The 22,289-nt window shown below is 37.5% G+C and overlaps 1 protein-coding gene across 1 annotated transcript; it reads right to left on the bottom strand.

Moving 5' to 3' along the window:
- Positions 1 to 591: 591 nt before the first annotated feature.
- LOC113547729 (CUB and zona pellucida-like domain-containing protein 1) lies at positions 592 to 17,370 on the bottom strand. The gene is made up of 23 exons (XM_053237771.1): positions 17,338 to 17,370; positions 17,139 to 17,174; positions 16,996 to 17,031; positions 14,864 to 14,899; positions 13,011 to 13,046; positions 12,760 to 12,801; positions 12,369 to 12,404; positions 8,988 to 9,029; positions 8,598 to 8,633; positions 8,349 to 8,390; positions 7,959 to 7,994; positions 7,710 to 7,751; positions 7,320 to 7,355; positions 7,071 to 7,112; positions 6,681 to 6,716; positions 6,430 to 6,471; positions 6,041 to 6,076; positions 5,790 to 5,831; positions 5,396 to 5,431; positions 5,022 to 5,197; positions 2,087 to 2,469; positions 1,581 to 1,822; positions 592 to 726 (listed from the first exon to the last, which is right to left on the bottom strand). The coding sequence occupies exons 20-23, from the start codon at positions 5,169 to 5,171 to the stop codon at positions 719 to 721; spliced, it is 783 nt and encodes a 260-aa protein (XP_053093746.1). The 5' UTR covers positions 5,172 to 5,197; positions 5,396 to 5,431; positions 5,790 to 5,831; positions 6,041 to 6,076; positions 6,430 to 6,471; positions 6,681 to 6,716; positions 7,071 to 7,112; positions 7,320 to 7,355; positions 7,710 to 7,751; positions 7,959 to 7,994; positions 8,349 to 8,390; positions 8,598 to 8,633; positions 8,988 to 9,029; positions 12,369 to 12,404; positions 12,760 to 12,801; positions 13,011 to 13,046; positions 14,864 to 14,899; positions 16,996 to 17,031; positions 17,139 to 17,174; positions 17,338 to 17,370; the 3' UTR covers positions 592 to 718.
- Positions 17,371 to 22,289: the final 4,919 nt, after the last annotated feature.

The following is a 22,289-nucleotide window of genomic DNA, read 5'->3' on the forward strand; positions in this document are numbered from 1 at the left end:
CCACTTCTAGTTATTTGTTTGTGCTGGTTGGTAGCTCACTGAGCTGCATGTTGGTCTCTGAATCCTCCAGCCCGAGGTTCAGACCCAGTGTGGGAGGAACCTTTTAATTTTTTTTTTCCCCTCTTGGGAGGTGGTGTTCAATAAATTTGCTTCCCAAGGCCTAGCCCCACTTCTCTAGGCCCTACCTCTTTGTTAGTACAGTGTGCACATCAGTTTTTAGTTGGCTCAGCGCCTGGGCCAGTCCGTCATTATGATGTATTTATATAAAAGTGAGATTGCAGAGTCAGTTAATCAGTCAGCTGAAATGATTAGTTGATTATGTTTTGCTTCTCTTATTTACCTCTTCTTTATCTCCATATTCTCTCTTTTTTTTTTCTTTCTCCTGAATGTCTCTAAGCAACACATCACACTTCATTATATTTCATATGAAACCTCTAATCTGAACAATGATATACTGAAAGTGCTGAAATTTCTGGTGTTAAAATGTTAAATGTTAATCGATTAAAATGGTGTCCCATGTCTCTGTGGCTATTGTTGACTTTAACAAGTAAAGGAGTTTTTCCCCATAACACACACTTCATCACACTGCTGTGCCTTTAAAGAATGCTTTATTAGAAGGTTAGTAAAATGATACTGTGTTAATTGGATTAAATGGTTTAAATGATTAGTTGCTGTAAGTTCACTCCTCTTTCTTCTCTTCATTCTTGGCTGCAGCCTCCTATGGACCTGTAAAAATGAGGAATAGAATTATATTTTTAAAAAATAAAATTTATATAGACTTGACACCACAGTGCTGTTGAATTCTGGATTGTGATTGGTCAGAAGGTGTTGATTAATTTTCTATAACAGCAGCTCTGACAGTAGTGCAGCTGCAAATCACAGGTTTATATTAATGCGCTCGTCATAATACGTTACTGTTTCTATAGTATCAGCTGATTCACAGGGACTTTTGATGTTTATTTTACATTTATGGAAAGAGTCTCCAGTGTCAGTGCTGTGTAACAGAAAATAACATTGGGATGGCTTTATTGCACCACTCTGACACTGATTATTTTACTGTAACAGCATGACACAGTGTTTTATTCCTTACATATTTGTTGTTGGCTTCCATTTTTCATTTCACAATAGTGGTATAACCTTTCATCGTGATTTATGATATAGCAATCTAACAACCCGTAACATTCCTTTATAATGTGAACAGAATTGGAATAACTTGGATAACCTTCTCCATCAAATCTGTCTAAACTAAGAAAACACTTTATCCTGGCTTTTGAAAACGGACTTTCATTGCTCAGAAATTATGCCTCTTAAACAAAATATGGATTCTAGCAATATTGTATATGCTTTGCACCACATGCTTGTCCTGTTTTATAAGCATGATTTCAAAAAAAAAAAAAAAAATCAAAATACAACAAAAATCAAACGGGGCTGTTAGCTGCAGTCTTTAAATACAAAATGTGCTTTTTTTTTAATCATGAGGTTTCCTCATTTAGTACAGATGCATAACCATTAAAACAGGAGTTGCATTAAAATCAGAATCAGAACACAGCCATTGAGAAGAATCTGAGTTAACCTCTGACCTTTGAGTATGATTGGTCCAAGTGTCACGACCTCAGCATAGTGGGTGGAGCTCAAGCTTCTCTTCCTGTGATGACGGCATCCTTGGCGACATCGTGAGTTGTAGTCGTCGTCAGCGCAGATCAAGACTTCACATTTGAGGAAGACAGGGCTACGTGCAGGCAGGAAGATGGGTGCATGGAACCGGAACCGAGCATAATAATTCTCTCCGTTCGTGTAGATGTGTGTGTTGTTTCTCGGACACCTTCAAACAAGAACAGAAGAACACCACAGAAGAAAAAAAACTTAAAAATATCAGATGACCTGATGCATAGAAAAGTCTGAATCCACAAAAATTTCTGTTTCTTAAATAAGACAAAACACCCCCACCTTAGACCCCATAAAAGTGTACTTGGGTTAGAAACTTGCTGTTTATATAATTCTAATATCACATGAAGGCTATTTATATACAAGTTTAGAGGATGATAATGACCCTGTGTGTATGTGTGCGTGTGTGTGTGTGATGTACCCATTGCGAATGAGGTCGTGGGTGTGGGCGGTGAAGTCTTGGTTGGGTGAGGCCACACAGGAGTCAATGAACAGGTCGAGGCTGGGATCAGCTTCTCTCAGCCGCACCTGCACAAACAGTTCCTGACCAAAGCCCACTCGGTAGGACAAATCAGTGATGGGGTAGGAGAAGTCGCTGGAGTGGTAAAAGGTGATGATGGGGTTAAACTGACCACCTCCAATGATGGTAGCGTTTGTGATCTCCCAGGCTTCATAGAACGTCTCAACAATGGCGTTGGGCCTGATCACGCAGCTCACCTCCAGAAGGAAGTCAGCACTGATTGCGTACAATGAGGACTTGATTGCTTTTACATTATTGGTGTAAATAATGTGTCCGTTGCGGATCTGTTGGGGGAGCAGTAAACACAGATACTGTATTACAATGAAAAGCTGCTAGAAAAGGAAACATCTCAACCCTGCACTATTATAGCTAACTGGTGGATAGCGTACAAGTTTAAAAAAAGAAGTCTAAGGTCAGAAGATATGTTCCTTCCTGCTTGTACCACAAGATGCAGCTTGTAAAGAGTCGACAATTGTGTTGGTATCTGAAGAGAAGCCTTTGCCTGAATTTTGTTGATGAATGACATAATTCAGTCATTTTGTCAATTTTAAATCATGCACCAGAGCTTATATTCTTGGTCTCATGGTTGACAGGGACCCATCTTATTAGAGCATCCTTCTTCCAGCTCTGGAACATGTTGTCCATACATGCTCCTGAGAAGTTGACACTGATGCTACACAGAGTAATCAATATATTGCTACATTATACTGAACATTTTTTCTCTCCTTTTAGTACCTGTCTTGCTACTCCAATCATGGGGTGCCTATCCTGAGGCCAACAGCCTCCTGCACCTGTCCTGTACCTGATCCTACTGTTTTAAGGTATACAAGCTACTTTTCCTGCCCCACTGAACTTTATCCTACTCCTTCATACTATTCATCCTGCGCCATACACCAATGCCGCCATCTTGAGGTCTACAACATCCTGCTCCCATCTAGCTCCTACTTGCCTGCCATCTTCAGGCCTACAGTGCAAGATCACATGCTCCATGTTCACTGAGTGTTTACTAACTACTATCAAGCTATGTCCTTTGCTTAGAAGCTTCACCTACACCTTCAAGTTATACTGAACTCATTATGCCTGCTTGAGCAAATTCAAAATCTTATTGCTTCATTGTGTGATCTATAAGTATCCAGTCCTACTAGTCTGTGGCCTATAAACTCCATCTCTTATCATCCTGAGGTGAACAAGCTCCAGCCCATATCTAGATCTTACTCATGCAACCCTGACCAGCTGTAAGCCACCTCTAAGTAAAAAGTGATGGCTCACTTGGCGTATTGGCCAAAAGGCACCTAAAATACTCCCAGGCCTTGAGAAAGAAGATTCTATGGTCTGATAAAGATTAAAGATTAAACTCTTTGGCTGAAATGACAAGTATTACATCTTGAGTAAAACATGCAATGCTTGTCACTTGGCTGATTCATCCCCTACACTGAGGCTCAGTGGTTTCAGTATTATGCTGTGAGGAGGTTTTGCTGCTGCAGGAACTGGGAAGCCCATCAGGACCAAGGAGACAGGATCAAACCGATCAACCTGCTCAACAGTGCTCAGGGACTTTGACTGGGTTGAAGATTCACCTTTTAACACACCAATGACCAAAAAAAAAAACAGCGGAAACAATGCAGGAGTGGCTTTGGTATGATTATGTGAATGTCTTGCAATGAAAAGAGCTTGGCCTTAAACTTGATTGAACATTTCTGGAAAGACCTGAAAACACGGTATAGCAATGTCCCCCATGCAACATGAGAGATCTTTAGATGTTCTCCAGAGAGAAACAGAAGATGACCCTCAAAGGAGTGCCAAGCTTGCGTCATCAGAACCAAGAATCCTAAACACCAGTCATTGCTTCAAAAAGTACTGAATGAAGGGTCTGATTAATTCTTCATTGTTTTAATAGGTGCACATGCACCACAGATTGCAAAAAAAGAGGAAATCTGTTTTATATATAGCTTGTATTACATGTTAATCACAAACAAACTTGTCTATGAAATAATGTTAGTTCTGGGTGACCAAGTTGTTGAGTTATGTCAATATTTACACAGGGAAAGTTGAATACAGAGTTGTGTTATATATGTTCTTAAGATAGATTTTCTAGGTGCCCTTTTCAGATTATTAAAAATGACCTGCATGTAGTTTAGACATCTGAGAGTGCCAGATTTTTCTTTAGTAGAAGCATTCAAGATGGAGTTTTTCAATAGCGTCTCGACCACCAACTTTAAACCCAAGCACTTGTGCTTACTCCTGATGTCCTCTAAGTGATAAATCTTTTCATGGACTTTACAGGGATGATACTATTAATTACTAAATAGTGTAATTTTATGTATTTAATATTGCCCTCAAATGGCATTCTGTAGTTTTTGTGAACGTATTTACAACCTAAACATGTGAATTTCAGTGTGATATCATGATTACATCAAATTAACAGACAGTGGTGCTGAACTTAATGCCACTCCTTCTAGAGCAAATATCATGCAGAAAAGGTGCTTCAGTCCAAGGTCAGAATTGTGCATAACTGAGACTCTGCATAACTTCTGAGTAGCGCTTGTCATGAGGTATTAGTAGTAATGTAAGTAATTTTGATATCAACTCCTCACTACACATACATACTGTAAATCAAATCTGAATATGGCCCTTTGTGATTTGTACAAATGATAATCAGTTTAACAGCCAGCCATTTTAAGTGACAAAGTAAATATTTTAATCAAGAAGCCTGTGAAATTGTGTATTAAAGGATATTCGTGTTTACTAATACATGGGAAGAGTCTCCTGTTCTACAGGTCTGAATTAACACTGTTGAATGTGGTACGTCTGTTGTTTCTGTGAAGCATAGCATTACCTTCCTCCTGGTGTTGCAGCTCCTGAGCGGGAAGTTGAAGGTGATATAATAGTTGTTGGTTGAAGCTTTGCAGTTAAGGTCACCTAAGTAAAGATCATTCCAGCTGTAGCCCAGTGAGTCCATATACAATTTACTGATGGTAATGTTCATCCGACCAGAAAGACAGTCCACCCGGCCTGCACAGCAACATGTAACTGTCTACGTCAAATTAAACATTTTAACCAGGAATGTACTGAGCAAATGCCAAGTATGAGGATATATTTTCCATCGACATGACACCTGTGACATTTCCCATAACTTAACAACAGAAGCTCACAGAGAATCGACTCGGTTACTAAGAGGGGTAATTATGTGCTGTTGTCTGCAAAACACACCTGCTACTGTTTGTGGAGGTTTTGTTGGTTCAGTAACTGTAACAAAAAAGATGACAAAAATAACCTCATATTATAGTAACACACAAACTAGCATTACAGTAAACATCCTCGCCCCAGGACTAGCATTAGAGGTAATATGTAACACTAAATTCAAATTAAAGTGAACATATACGTTGAATTTAGTTTAATTACATCACATTATAGGTAACACATACAGTAAATACAGTAACAAATTACACTAAATCTGAATTAAAACATTAGATACACATTAATTTAAATTACTTACATGTAATTGCAATTTAATTTAATGTCAACAACACATTTGTTTCAGGAGCAAAATCAGTCATTTACTCATTTATCAATATTAATATTCTAATTAACATTAAAACTCCACCTGGTGCTGTGTCCCTGGATGCTTCTGTTGTCGTGCTTGAAACTGTTTAAACAAGTTGAAGAGATAAAGATTTTTAGTGTTTCCTTGTCTATTCAGAAATAATAATAAATTGTAACTTGGTTCAGAATAAAACTTAAAGCAACAGTTGACAAATGTACAGTTTTACAGTAAAATTGTATTTAAATGTGGAAAATTTGGGGGCCTAGAGGAGATTGATTAACTGATGATGTACTGTTATCCACAAAACACACCTGCTGCTGTTTGTGGAGGTTTTGTTGGTTCAGTAACTGTAACAAAAAAGACAAAAATAACCTCATATTATAGTAACACACAAACTAGCATTACAGTAAACATGCTCACCCCAGGACTAGCATTAGAGGTAATATGTAACACTAAATTCAAATTAAAGTGAACATATACGTTGAATTTAGTTTAATTACATCACATTATAGGTAACATACAGTAAATACAGTAACAAATTACACTAAATCTGAATTGAAACATTAGATACACATTAATTTAAATTACTTACATGTAATTGCAATTTAATTTAATGTCAACAACACATTTGTTTCAGGAGCAAAATCAGTCATTTACTCATTTATCAATATTAATATTCTAATTAACATTAAAACTCCACCTGGTGCTGTGTCCCTGGATGCTTCTGTTGTCGTGCTTGAAACTGTTTAAACAAGTTGAAGAGATAAAGATTTTTAGTGTTTCCTTGTCTATTCAGAAATAATAATAAATTGTAACTTGTTTCAGAATAAAACTTAAAGCAACAGTTGACAAATGTACAGTTTTACAGTAAAATTGTATTTAAATGTGGAAAATTTGGGGGCCTAGAGGAGATTGATTAACTGATGATGTACTGTTATCCACAAAACACACCTGCTGCTGTTTGTGGAGGTTTTGTTGGTTCAGTAACTGTAACAAAAAAGACAAAAATAACCTCATATTATAGTAACACACAAACTAGCATTACAGTAAACATGCTCACCCCAGGACTAGCATTAGAGGTAATATGTAACACTAAATTCAAATTAAAGTGAACATATACTTGAATTTAGTTTAATTACATCACATTATAGGTAACACATACAGTAAATACAGTAACAAATTACACTAAATCTGAATTGAAACATTAGATACACATTGATTTAAATTACTTACATGTAATTGCAATTTAATTTAATGTCAACAACACATTTGTTTCAGGAGCAAAATCAGTCATTTACTCATTTATCAATATTAATATTCTAATTAACATTAAAACTCCACCTGGTGCTGTGTCCCTGGATGCTTCTGTTGTCGTGCTTGAAACTGTTTAAACAAGTTGAAGAGATAAAGATTTTTAGTGTTTCCTTGTCTATTCAAAAATAATAATAAATTGTAACTTGGTTCAGAATAAAACTTAAAGCAACAGTTGACAAACGTAGTTTTACAGTAAAATTGTATTTAAATATGGAAAATTTAGGGGCCTAGGGGAGATTGATTAGCTGATGATGTACTGTTATCCACAAAACACACCTGCTGCTGTTTGTGGAGGTTTTGTTGGTTCAGTAACTGTAACAAAAAAGACAAAAATAACCTCATATTATAGTAACACACAAACTAGCATTACAGTAAACATGCTCACCCCAGGACTAGCATTAGAGGTAATATGTAACACTAAATTCAAATTAAAGTGAACATATACTTGAATTTAGTTTAATTACATCACATTATAGGTAACACATACAGTAAATACAGTAACAAATTACACTAAATCTGAATTGAAACATTAGATACACATTGATTTAAATTACTTACATGTAATTGCAATTTAATTTAATGTCAACAACACATTTGTTTCAGGAGCAAAATCAGTCATTTACTCATTTATCAATATTAATATTCTAATTAACATTAAAACTCCACCTGGTGCTGTGTCCCTGGATGCTTCTGTTGTCGTGCTTGAAACTGTTTAAACAAGTTGAAGAGATAAAGATTTTTAGTGTTTCCTTGTCTATTCAAAAATAATAATAAATTGTAACTTGGTTCAGAATAAAACTTAAAGCAACAGTTGACAAACGTAGTTTTACAGTAAAATTGTATTTAAATATGGAAAATTTAGGGGCCTAGGGGAGATTGATTAGCTGATGATGTACTGTTATCCACAAAACACACCTGCTGCTGTTTGTGGAGGTTTTGTTGGTTCAGTAACTGTAACAAAAAAGACAAAAATAACCTCATATTATAGTAACACACAAACTAGCATTACAGTAAACATGCTCACCCCAGGACTAGCATTAGAGGTAATATGTAACACTAAATTCAAATTAAAGTGAACATATACTTGAATTTAGTTTAATTACATCACATTATAGGTAACACATACAGTAAATACAGTAACAAATTACACTAAATCTGAATTGAAACATTAGATACACATTGATTTAAATTACTTACATGTAATTGCAATTTAATTTAATGTCAACAACACATTTGTTTCAGGAGCAAAATCAGTCATTTACTCATTTATCAATATTAATATTCTAATTAACATTAAAACTCCACCTGGTGCTGTGTCCCTGGATGCTTCTGTTGTCGTGCTTGAAACTGTTTAAACAAGTTGAAGAGATAAAGATTTTTAGTGTTTCCTTGTCTATTCAAAAATAATAATAAATTGTAACTTGGTTCAGAATAAAACTTAAAGCAACAGTTGACAAACGTAGTTTTACAGTAAAATTGTATTTAAATATGGAAAATTTAGGGGCCTAGGGGAGATTGATTAGCTGATGATGTACTGTTATCCACAAAACACACCTGCTGCTGTTTGTGGAGGTTTTGTTGGTTCAGTAACTGTAACAAAAAAGACAAAAATAACCTCATATTATAGTAACACACAAACTAGCATTACAGTAAACATGCTCACCCCAGGACTAGCATTAGAGGTAATATGTAACACTAAATTCAAATTAAAGTGAACATATACTTGAATTTAGTTTAATTACATCACATTATAGGTAACACATACAGTAAATACAGTAACAAATTACACTAAATCTGAATTGAAACATTAGATACACATTGATTTAAATTACTTACATGTAATTGCAATTTAATTTAATGTCAACAACACATTTGTTTCAGGAGCAAAATCAGTCATTTACTCATTTATCAATATTAATATTCTAATTAACATTAAAACTCCACCTGGTGCTGTGTCGCTGGATGCTTTTGTTGTCGTGCTTGAAACTGTTCAAACAAGTTGAAGAGAGAAAGATTTTTAGTATTTCCTTGTCTATTCAGAAATAATAATAAATTGTAACTTGGTTCAGAATAAAACTTAAAGCAACAGTTGACAAATGTACAGTTCCCCTTCAGGAACTCGAGCTGCGTCAAAACGCTATGGGAACGCCTTCAGCGTGACCGCGCTCTGAATTACATGTCTAATCAGTCTAATTAATGGCGAGACGTCACGGGCGGGGTGACGGAACGACCCGGAAGCATAAAAGCCCGAGCGGCATGCGCCGCGCTAGCTTTTCTGTCATTCAGCAAGCGCTCTATGTCATATTGTCTGTCATATTGTTTGTCTATTTTGTGTTGTCGGCGGCATGTCTAAGGCCAAAGACAAAACGAAACACCGGAAGGGCGAGATTAGCGGACAGCGTTTTAGGCTGTGTGTCCCTCCCTGCCCGCGTTATATCACGGGCGGTGATACACACAGCCTTTGCGTTGTCTGTTTGTCGCTGCGCGTGCTCCGCTCTCGGAAGGCTCTCTTCGAGGAGGGAACCTTCACTCGCGAGCCTCGCGGTGCCGGCCCCGCTTCTGCCGAGGCAGAGCGACATCTGCATTCGTGGGGCTCGCAGCTAGATCTGGCGGAGGGAATGGAGACGGGCGAGCCCTTTTCTCCTTCCTCACTCTCCAGATCTACCGTCTGCTCCCTGGGTTCGGAAGCACGCTCTGCGGTTTCTTCCCCCCGGGGAGCGGGCCTGGCGCTCCGCCTGTCTTCCTCCGAGGAGGTTGACGTGGAGGGCGCCGATCCTGAGCCGCAGTCTCCCCAATATGAGGAGCTGCTGGAGGTGGTTTCGCGGGCCGTCACTAAGTTGAGTATCGACTGGCCCGCTGAGACTCGGGTTTCGCCGGCAAGGTCGAAGCTTGATGAGCGCTTTTTGCGCAGCAGACCGCCACCTCCACCCCGGAGCCTGCCGTTCTTTCCTGACCTCCACACCGAGGTGTCGAGGTCGTGGAACAGGCCCTTTTCCGCCCGTCTATTTACTCCCGCCTCCTCTCATTATGCTAATGTGGCGGGGCTTGACGTGGCTGGTTATAGGACGATGCCCAGGGTTGAACAGACGCTAGCTGTCCCCTGACGCGGCATCGTCCCTGAAGGCTCCGGTGCTGCCCACTAAGCCGTTGCGTACCACCTCGGCGCTCGTGGGCAAAGCGTACGCGGCAGCGGGTCAGGCCGGTGCGTGTCTGCACACTATGGGCGTCTTACAGGCGTACCAGGCCGACCTGCTCAAAGAGCTGGATGATGGGCCGTCTGAGCACCTGGAGGAGCTCAGGCGGGCTGCTGACCTTTCCTTCCGCGCCACCAAGGAGACCGCCCGTGCTATCGGCTGGTCTATGGCAGTCCTGGTGGCGGCGGAGAGGCACCTTTGGCTGACCCTGTCCGACATGAAGGAGAAGGACAGGGTCGTTCTTATGGACGCCCCAGTGGCTCCTTCTGGCCTGTTCGGCGACGCGGTAGACTCTGTCGTCGACAGGTACCAACAGGCTCGCGCTCAGGCTGTGGCCTTTCAGCGGTTTCTCCCTCGTCGCTCTCGTGGGGCTGCCGGGCGGGGGCAGCCCCCTCCGTGTATGGTCCGAGGCGGGACCGGGAGTCTCGACGGCGCTCCAGGCCCGGTCCCTCCGACACTAAAACGGATCTGAGGACCGTACTTCTGTCGAGGAGGGCCGCGGCGAAGAAGCCCTGACGGTTTGGGCCCAGGGCTGCTGAGGGACCTCCTCTCACAGGCGGGGGGCGACATCCTTCACCCCCGCCCGGAGTTGTGGAAGCTGTGGGTGTGGCCTCTGACGGGGCACAACTTAGAGCTTCCGGTCTCTCAGCCGAGGTTGTTGAGACCATCCTCCAGTCCAGAGCTCCCTCAACGAGGAAACTGTACGCCCTGAAGTGGAAACTTTTCACTTCCTGGTGCGGAGACCGCCGGCTCGACCCTGTTCACTGCCCAGTTGGTACAGTGCTGGAGTTCCTGCAGGCCCGTCTATCCGCAGGGCTGACCCACTCCACCCTGAAGGTCTACGTGGCGGCTATTGCGGCTTGCCACGCCCCCCTCAGTGGTCAGTCAGTGGGCAGGCACCCCCTGGTTACACGTTTCCTCCGCGGTGCGCTGAGGCTCAGACCTCCAGTGCGATCTCGGGTCCCTCCTTGGGACCTGGCCGTGGTTTTAGAGGCTCTCTGTAAACCCCCCCTTCGAGCCCATAGAGGAGATTTCGGACCGTCTTTTGACGTTGAAAACTGCCTTTCTCTTGGCGATTTCCTCTCTTAGGAGAGTGGGGGATCTTCAGGCCCTCTCTGTGGCCCCTTCTTACTTAGACTTTGCGCCCGGTCTGGCCAAAGCGTTCTTGTACCCCCGAGCGGGGTACGTACCGAAAGTTCCCTCCTCGACACCACGGCCGGTCGTGCTGCAGGCCTTCTGTCCTCCTCCCTTTCGGGAGCCCGACCATCGGAAGCTCAACTGTACATGTCCAGTGCGAGCACTGGACGCGTACGTCCACAGAACTGCCCTGTGGAGAAAGGCGGACCAATTGCTTGTGTGCTTTGGTCCCCCTAAGAGGGGTTTTCCTGCTTCTAAGCAGACCCTCAGCCGGTGGATTGTAGAATCCATTTCTCTGGCTTTCGAGTCCTCTGGTCTCCCCAGTCCCCTGGGGGTCAAGGCTCACTCTACCCGAGCGGTGGCAGCCTCTAAGGCCTTTCTGGCAGGTGTGTCCTTACAGGACATCTGCGACGCGGCGGGATGGTCCACGCCCCTGACCTTTGCCAGGTTTTATGACCTGGATATGCGAGCCACTCCTGGCTCTTCTGTCCTTTTGCCTTAGCTGTGCCTTTCCCACACTAGGCAGGGATTTGTAAGTCTGGCGGCGTGGGCATACTCGTTCCCATAGCGTTTCGACGCAGCTCGAGTTCCTGAAGGGGAACGTCTCCAGGTTACGTATGTAACCATGGTTCCCCGAAGGGAACGAGACGCTGCGTCTCGGTGCCACACTTCCGGCATCCCTGCCGCGCTTGCCTCATTTCTTGAAAGCTAGCGCGGCGCATGCCGCTCGGGCTTTTATGCTTCCGGGTCGTTCCGTCACCCCGCCCGTGACGTCTCGCCATTAATTAGACTGATTAGACATGTAATTCAGAGCGCGGTCACGCTGAAGGTGTTCCCATAGCGTTTCAACGCAGCGTCTCGTTCCCTTCGGGGAACCATGGTTACATACATAACCTGGAGACGTTTTCCAGTAAAATTGTATTAAAATGTGGAAAATTTGGGGGCCTAGAGGAGATTGATTAGCTGATGATGTACTGTTATCCACAAAACACACCTGCTGCTGTTTGTGGAGGTTTTGTTGGTTCAGTAACTGTAACAAAAAAGACAAAAATAACCTCATATTATAGTAACACACAAACTAGCATTACAGTAAACATGCTCACCCCAGGACTAGCATTAGAGGTAATATGTAACACTAAATTCAAATTAAAGTGAACATATACGTTGAATTTAGTTTAATTACATCACATTATAGGTAACACATACAGTAAATACAGTAACAAATTACACTAAATCTGAATTGAAACATTAGATACACATTAATTTAAATTACTTACATGTAATTGCAATTTAATTTAATGTCAACAACGCATTTGTTTCAGGAGCAAAATCAGTCATTTACTCATTTATCAATATTAATATTCTAATTAACATTAAAACTCCACCTGGTGCTGTGTCCCTGGATGCTTCTGTTGTCGTGCTTGAAACTGTTTAAACAAGTTGAAGAGAGAAAGATTTTTAGTGTTTCCTTGTCTATTCAGAAATAATAATAAATTGTAACTTGTTTCAGAGTAAAACTAAAAGCAACAGTTGACAAATGTACAGTTTTCCAGTAAAATTGTATTTAAATATGGAAAATTTAGGGGCCTAGAGGAGATTGATTAACTGATGATGTACTGTTATCCACAAAACACACCTGCTGCTGTTTGTGGAGGTTTTGTTGGTTCAGTAACTGTAACAAAAAAGACAAAAATAACCTCATATTATAGTAACATACAAACTAGCATTACAGTAAACATGCTCACCCCAGGACTAGCATTAGAGGTTATATATAATACTAAATTCAAATTAAAGTGAACATATACGTTGGCTTTAGTTCAACGACCCTTCCCAGACAATACACTCTGTACAGTAGCAGCAAGGTCCATGCCACTTTTGGCCATTTCAGAGAAGTAGCTACATTTTCAAACTAAGAAAAATACTTCTCAACATCTTTATCCGCACTAATTGTACATTGCTACAGATGTCAATGCATGGGAAGGGAATGGCAGGAGATACAGGAGGACGATCAGGTGGAGAAATTCATTTTAACTCTATCTTAATCTCTATAGCAGATGGAATTTGCTTTTTTAAGGCAAATCACCCCTCCCATGCTCAGATTCTAATATCCATAATGTTATTTCTTTTTCCTTGTTTTCACATTCACACTGGCATTCTTGCTTCAGTGTCTTTAACTCCTAACTGTTGTTCTAGGCATTTAACCTCAAGCTCATTTTCTAATTCTTTCTCATTAAGAACCTTATCCTCCATTTCAAATCTAAGCTTCTGTGCTTCAAACTGTAATTTTCTTTCCTGCTATACCATTTGATAAGCTTTATGTCACTGTCATTACTTGATTCAGAGAGAAAGGCTTCTACCTAACTCTTCTACCTTTTCAATCAATCCCCTGTCTACCAGGGCCATTCTTACAGTGACTTGCAGAGACTCTTTTAGTTTTGTATCATGGCTGGTTAGCAATGTAGAGTAATGCTCAGTGACTTTTAGCAGTTGTTCTTTGGTGCATATCTCTAACCTCTCTGTAGAAGGATTTGTAATAAAGTGACTAATGATGGAAGTCATTTTAACACAATGAGTCCTAAACTCAAAGCTGAGGTAAGCATATAAAAGAAAACAAAACTTACTAGTGACCTATGACAACCACGCAGCAGCAAACTGAAAGCTCTCCTCAGTCTTTAACACAGGAATCAGTTTTAGGTTGACTCTAAATAACTCGGGCTAACTATAACTCACAGAGATCTCTGAAAATTTGTATGAGGTACAATGTTCCCTGAGGAACTACATGATGCAGGTGCTACTGTTAATTGAAGCATGAAACTACACTACTACCACAATTTAACCAGACACAAAGTTAAGTGTGAAGCGGCTGGCATGAAAAGTCCTCTAAACCAAGTCCAAGGCCATGGTTCTCTCCTGGAAAAGGGAGTGGCATGTCAAGGGCCAGATGGGCCCTCTTTTTTCATTAGATCTAATTTTACCTTAGCATATAGATATAGGTCAAAGAGTACCAATGCTGATGCTTTATTACAACTTTATGAAAGTTCACAATCTTCCAAAAGTTTTCTGATGATTTATCCTAAATTGTCAATGTCCCTCCGTAGCATACATTTTAGCGTACATCTGGCCAATGGTACATAACTTCTCTGTGCCATCATAAAGCAGTGTTGCATATCCTGTATTAAATATGATACGCTGAACAGGCTGTATTGACTATGCACCCAATAAAGAAACCAATAAGTATAGGTATAAATATTGCTGGAAAATTAAGTAAACATGCATAATTATGGAGGATTAACTTAGCAAATGTAATCAGATACTCACGACATTTAACCATTTTTGGCCATTATAAACACCATGCAATAATGTCAGGGAACATACAGCCAAAATTCTCTTTTTTCCTCAAGAAGAGGCTTAAAGGTATGGAACTGGGGCTATTTAACATTTTTTTTTAATTATGAATTTTAAATAGAAAGATTCATTTAAAAAACACACCTGCTTCTGTGTGTGGAGACTGTGTTGGTTCAGTATCTGGGGAAGATAGAAAAACATCATTAAAAATTAGTTTTATAGGTAATATATTTTAGGACATTACACTGTAATCACATTAGAATGAAATTTTAGTTAAACCATATATATTAAACTAAAATGACAGTGAAAAGATCTAATTGTAACTAAACAATAAAAATTATATACTGTATACAGTTAGGTCTGGAAGTATTTGGACGATGACAGTTTTTGTGATTTTGCCTTTATACACCACCACAATGGATTTGAAATAAAACAATCAAGATGTGATTGAAGTGTAGACTTTCAGCTTTATTTTAAGAGTTTCCACAAAAATATGGCATTTACCATTTGGGAATTACAGCCATTTTAAGCAAAGTATCTCCATTTTCAGGGGCTCAAAGGTATTTGGACAAATGACTGAAAAGAAGTTAATTGACCAGGTGCGGTCCATTCCCTCATTACTTCAAGACAAATGAAGCAGATAAAAGGTCTAGAGTTGATATCAGGTATTTAGTTGGCATTTGGCAGCTGTTCGACTGGAGCTACCAATATGAAGTCCAAGGAGATCTCAATGTAAGTGAAGGAGGCCATCATTAGGCTGAAAAAACAACATAAATCTATAAGAGAGATAGCAAAAACCTTAGGTGTGGCCAAATCAACAGTTGGGTACATTCTTAAAAAGAAAGAAAGCACTGGTGAGCTCAACAACTCACATCGAAAGTCCTGGAAGACCACGGAAGACAACTAAAGTGGATGATCACAGAATCCTTTCCTTGGTGAAGAAAAACCCCTTCACAACATCAACAGAAGTCAAGAATACTCCAAGAATACTTGGAGAAGGTAGGCGTATCATTGTCAAAATCTACAATCAAGAGACGCCTTCATGAATGTAAATACAGAGGGTTTACAACAAGGTGCAACCCACTGGTAACATTCAAGAACAGGAAAGCCAGATTAGACTTTGCCAGAAAGCATCTAAAAAAGCCTCCCATGTTCTGGAATAAGATTCTCTGGACTGATGAAACCAAGATTAACTTGTACCAGAATGATGGGAAGAGAAAAGTATGATGAAAGAAAGGAACAGCTCATGATCCAAAGTATACCACATCATGTGTCAAACATGGTGGAGGTAGTGTTATGGCATGGGCATGTATGGCTGCCAATGGAACAGGCTCACTGGTGTTTATTGATGATGTGACTGCTGACAGAAGTAGCAAGATGAATTCTGAGGTGTATAGGGCTATACTCTCTGCTCACATTCAGCCAAATGCTACAAAACTGACAGGATGCCGCTTCACAGTGCAGGTGGATAATTTTTGAAGGCAAAGAAATGGAATATTCTTCAATGGTCAAGTCAGTCGCCTGATCTCAACCCAATAGAGCATGCTTTTCACTTACTGAAGACAAGACTGAAGGCAGAAAGACCCACAAACAAGCAGCAACTGAAGGTGGCTGCAGTGAAGGCCTGGCAAAGCATCTCCAGGGAGGAAACTCAGAATTTGAGTTTTGAGAACATGGGCTCCAGACTTCAGGCAGTCATTGACTGCAAAGGATTTTCATCAAAGTATTAAAATTATAGTTATATTTACAATTATGTCATTTTGTCCAAATACCTTTGAGCCCCTGAAAATGGAGGTACTTTGTTGAAAATGGCTGTAATTCCTAAATGGTAAATGCCATATTTTTGTGGAACTTCTTAAAATAAAGCTGAAAGTCTACACTTCGATCACATCTTGATTGTTTTATTTCAAATCCATTGTGGTGGTGTATAAAAGCAAAATCACAAAAACTCTCTCATTGTCCAAATACTTCCGGACCTGACTGTATATATATTGGTTTATTGTCAGAAGGAGAAAATATCAGTCTGATGAGTGGAACAAAAAAAAGAAGTTTAAATAACATTAAACAATAATCAAAAGGTTTCCCAGGTTCCTATTGATGTCATTCCTAAATATTTTAAGCAAATTAAAAAGACCAAAAAAAAAAAAAAATTAATTGTCTTAATAAGAAAATGTAGAAGAAGACTGAAGAAGAAGAACAAAGTGAAATTTTAAAAAAGTGAACATCTGTTAGTTTAATGTAACTGTATTGAAATAGATTAATTTGTAAAGACACACCTGCTTCTGTTTGTGGAGTATGTGTCAGTGCAGTATCTGAAACATTTAAGAGTAACCTCATATGAGAGTAACACCAAAAAAATAGAAAAATTTTCATAACATTAATCATGAAGTCAGAATCAATTTCAACAATAAAACTCCACCTGCTGTTGTTTCCCAGGTTCCTTTTGTTGTTGGGCCTAAACATTTTGAACAAATTAAACAGAACAAAAAATTTTATTGGTTCATTGCCAGAATTAGAAAATTTAAGACTTTGAAGATGAATGAATTTTTACAAAATGTTGAACAAGTTAAAGTTTCTTTATGAAGTGTATTAAAATGGATTCATTTTTAAGGACACACCTGGTTCTGTTTGGGTAGTTTGTCTCGATTCAATATCTGAGAAAAATGAAAATAACCACATATGAGAGTTACACAGAAACTAGGAAATAGACAAAGTGCAGATTAGTCTTATACGTAACATAATTCATGACATTATACTGCAATCACATTACAATAAAATTTTAGTTAAAAGATATACATTAAGTTAAAATGACATTGAAAACATACCTGATTGTAACTAACCAATGCTTGAAAACTAGAATTATGCAATTACACTGTTTGAGAAAAATCAGACTCAAAATCAATTTCAACATTAAAACTCCACCTGCTGTTGTTTCCCAGGTTCCTTTTGTTGTTGGGCCTAAACATTTTGAACAAATTAAACAGAACAAAAAATTTTATTGGTTCATGGCCAGAATTAGAAAATTTAAGACTTTGAAGATGAATGAATTTTTACAAAATGTTGAACAAGTTAAAGTTTCTTTATGAAGTGTATTAAAATGGATTCATTTTTAAGGACATACCTGGTTCTGTTTGGGTAGTTTGTCTCGATTCAATATCTGAGAAAAATGAAAATAACCACATATGAGAGTTACACAGAAACTAGGAAATAGACAAAGTGCAGATTAGTCTTATACGTAACATAATTCATGACATTATACTGCAATCACATTACAATAAAATTTTAGTTAAAAGATATACATTAAGCTAAAATGACATTGAAAACATACCTAATTGTAACTAACCAATGTTGATAACTAGAATTATGCAATTACAATATTTGATAAAAATCAGACTCAAAATCAATTTCAACATTAAAACTCCACCTGCTGTTGTTTCCCAGGTTCCTTTTGTTGTTGGGCCTAAACATTTTGAACAAATTAAACAGAACAAAAAATTTTATTGGTTCATTGCCAGAATTAGAAAATTTAAGACTTGGAACAAGTTATAGTTTCTTTATGAAGTGTATAAAAATGGATTCATTTTTAAGGACACACCTGGTTCTGTTTGGGTAGTTTGTCTCGATTCAATATCTGAGAAAAAAGAAAATAACCACATATGGGAGTTACACAGAAACTAGGAAATAGACAAAGTGCAGATTAGTCTTATATGTAACATAATTTATGACATTATACTGCATTCACATTACAATAAAATTTTAGTTAAAAGATATACATTAAGCTAAAATGACATTGAAAACATACCTAATTGTAACTAACCAATGCTTGACAACTAGAATTATACAATTACACTGTTTGATAAAAATCAGACTCAAAATCAATTTCAACATTAAAACTCCACCTGCTGTTGTTTCCCGGGTTCCTTTTGTTGTTGGGCCTAAACATTTTGAACAAATTAAACAGAACAAAAAATTTTATTGGTTCATTGCCAGAATTAGAAAATAAGACTTTGGGCCTAAACATTTGTTGTTGGGCCTAAACATTTTGAACAAATTAAACAGAACAAAAAATTTTATTGGTTCATTGCCAGAATTAGAAAATTTAAGACTTTGAACAAGTTATAGTTTCTTTATGAAGTGTATTAAAATGGATTCATTTTTAAGGACACACCTGGTTCTGTTTGGGTAGTTTGTCTCGATTCAATATCTGAGAAAAATGAAAATAACCACATATGAGAGTTACACAGAAACTAGGAAATAGACAAAGTGCAGATTAGTCTTATACGTAACACAATTTATGACATTATACTGCAATCACATTACAATAAAAATTTTAGTTAAAAGATATACATTAAGCTAAAATGACATGGAAAACATACCTAATTGTAACTAACCACTGCTTGAAAACTAGAATTATGCAATTACACTGTTTGATAAAAATCAGATTCAAAATCAATTTCAACATTAAAACTCCACCTGCTGTTGTTTCCCAGGTTCCTTTTGTTGTTGGGCCTAAACATTTTGAACAAATTAAACAGAGCCAAAAAATTTTTTCGTTCATTGCCAGAATTAGAAAATTTAAGACTTTGAACAAGTTATAGTTTCTTTATGAAGTGTATTAAAATGGATTCATTTTTAAGGACACACCTGGTTCTGTTTGGGTAGTTTGTCTCGATTCAATATCTGAGAAAAATGAAAATAACCACATATGGGAGTTACACAGAAACTAGGAAATAGACAAAGTGCAGATTAGTCTTATACGTAACATAATTTATGACATTATACTGCATTCACATTACAATAAAAATTTAGTTAAAAGATATACATTAAGCTAAAATGACATTGAAAACATACCTAATTGTAACTAACCAATGCTTGACAACTAGAATTATGTAATTACACTGTTTGAGAAAAATCAGACTCAAAATCAATTTCAAAATTAAATCTCCACCTGCTGTTGTTTCCCAGGTTCCTTTTGTTGTTGTGCCTGAACATTTTGAACAAATTAAACAGAACAAAAAATTTTATTGGTTCATTGCCAGAATTAGAAAATTTAAGACTTTGAACAAGTTATAGTTTCTTTATGAAGTGTATTAAAATGGATTCATTTTTAAGGACACACCTGGTTCTGTTTGGGTAGTTTGTCTCGATTCAATATCTGAGAAAAATGAAAATAACCACATATGAGAGTTACACAGAAACTAGGAAATAGACAAAGTGCAGATTAGTCTTATACGTAACATAATTTATGACATTATACTGCATTCACATTACAATAAAAGTTTAGTTAAAAGATATACATTAAGCTAAAATGACATGGAAAACATACCTAATTGTAACTAACCAATGCTTGACAACTAGAATTATGTAATTACACTGTTTGATAAAAATCAGACTCAAAATCAATTTCAACATTAAAACTCCACCTGCTGTTGTTTCCCAGGTTCCTTTTGTTGTTGGGCCTAAACATTTTGAACAAATTAAACAAAACAAAAAATTTTATTGGTTCATTGCCAGAATTAGAAAATTTAAGACTTTGAAGATGAATGAATTTTTACAAAATGTTGAACAAGTTATAGTTTCTTTATGAAGTGTATTAAAATGGATTCATTTTTAAGGACACACCTGGTTCTGTTTGGGTAGTTTGTCTCGATTCAATATCTGAGAAAAATGAAAATAACCACATATGAGAGTTACACAGAAACTAGGAAATAGACAAAGTGCAGATTAGTCTTATACGTAACATAATTTATGACATTATACTGCATTCACATTACAATAAAAATTTTAGTTAAAAGATATACATTAAGCTAAAATGACATTGAAAACATACCTAATTGTAACTAACCAATGCTTGAAAACTAGAATTATGCAATTACACTGTTTGATAAAAATCAGACTCAAAATCAATTTCAACATGAAAACTCCACCTGCTGTTGTTTCCCAGGTTCCTTTTGTTGTTGGGCCTAAACATTTTGAACAAATTAAACAGAACAAAAAATTTGATTGGTTCATTGCCAGAATTAGAAAATTTAAGACTTTGAACAAGTTATAGTTTCTTTATGAAGTGTATTAAAATGGATTCATTTTTAAGGACACACCTGGTTCTGTTTGGGTAGTTTGTCTCGATTCAGTATCTGAGAAGAATGAAAATAACCACATATGAGAGTTACACAGAAACTAGGAAATAGACAAAGTGCAGATTAATCTTATACGTAACATAATTTATGACATTATACTGCATTCACATTACAATAAAAATTTTAGTTAAAAGATATACATTAAGCTAAAATGACATGGAAAACATACCTAATTGTAACTAACCAATGCTTGACAACTAGAATTATGTAATTACACTGTTTGATAAAAATCAGATTCAAAATCAATTTCAACATTAAAACTCCACCTGCTGTTGTTTCCCAGGTTCCTTTTGTTGTTGGGCCTAAACATTTTGAACAAATTAAACAGAACAAAAAATTTTACTGGTTCATTGCCAGAATTAGAAAATTTAAGACTTTGAAGATGAATGAATTTTTACAAAATGTTGAACAAGTTATAGTTTCTTTATGAAGTGTATTAAAATGGATTCATTTTTAAGGACACACCTGGTTCTGTTTGGGTAGTTTGTCTCGATTCAGTATCTGAGAAGAATGAAAATAACCACATATGAGAGTTACACAGAAACTAGGAAATAGACAAAGTGCAGATTAGTCTTATACGTAACACAATTTATGACATTATACTGCATTCACATTACAATAAAAGTTTAGTTAAAATAGATACATTAAGCTAAAATGACATGGAAAACATACCTAATTGTAACTAACCAATGCTTGAAAACTAGAATTATGCAATTACACTGTTTGAGAAAAATCAGATTCAAAATCAATTTCAACATTAAAACTCCACCTGCTGTTGTTTCCCAGGTTCCTTTTGTTGTTGGGCCTAAACATTTTGAACAAATTAAACAGAACAAAAAATTTTTTGGTTCATTGCCAGAATTAGAAAATTTAAGACTTTGAACAAGTTATAGTTTCTTTATGAAGTGTATTAAAATGGATTCATTTTTAAGGACACACCTGGTTCTGTTTGGGTAGTTTGTCTCGATTCAGTATCTGAGAAGAATGAAAATAACCACATATGAGAGTTACATGGAAAATAGGAAATAGACAAAGTGCAGATTAGTCTTATACGTAACACAATTTATGACATTATACTGCATTCACATTACAACAAAAGTTTAGTTAAAATAGATACATTAAGCTAAAATTACATGGAAAACATACCTAATTGTAACTAACCAATGCTTGACAACTAGAATTATGTAATTACACTGTTTGAGAAAAATCAGACTCAAAATCAATTTCAACATTAAAACTCCACCTGCTGTTGTTTCCCAGGTTCCTTTTGTTGTTGGGCCTAAACATTTTGAACAAATTAAACAGAACAAAAAATTTATTGGTTCATTGCCAGAATTAGAAAATTTAAGACTTTGAAGATGAATGAATTTTTACAAAATGTTGAACAAGTTATAGTTTCTTTATGAAGTGTATTAAAATGGATTCATTTTTAA

The sequence above is a fragment of the Pangasianodon hypophthalmus genome, chromosome 10 (genome assembly GCF_027358585.1).
Source record: "Pangasianodon hypophthalmus isolate fPanHyp1 chromosome 10, fPanHyp1.pri, whole genome shotgun sequence".
Taxonomy (NCBI): domain Eukaryota; kingdom Metazoa; phylum Chordata; class Actinopteri; order Siluriformes; family Pangasiidae; genus Pangasianodon; species Pangasianodon hypophthalmus.

Bases quoted from the DNA above. Each gene is read 5' to 3' on its own strand.
- LOC113547729 (XM_053237771.1), bottom strand. From the start codon at position 5,171: ATGAACATTACCATCAGTAAATTGTATATGGACTCACTGGGCTACAGC. The intron at 2,470-5,021 runs GTAATGCTATGC...CTCCCCCAACAG, and splicing joins GCTGCAACACCAGGAGGAAG to ATCCGCAACGGACACATTAT. The intron at 1,823-2,086 runs GTACATCACACA...TCTTGTTTGAAG, and splicing joins CACGACCTCATTCGCAATGG to GTGTCCGAGAAACAACACAC.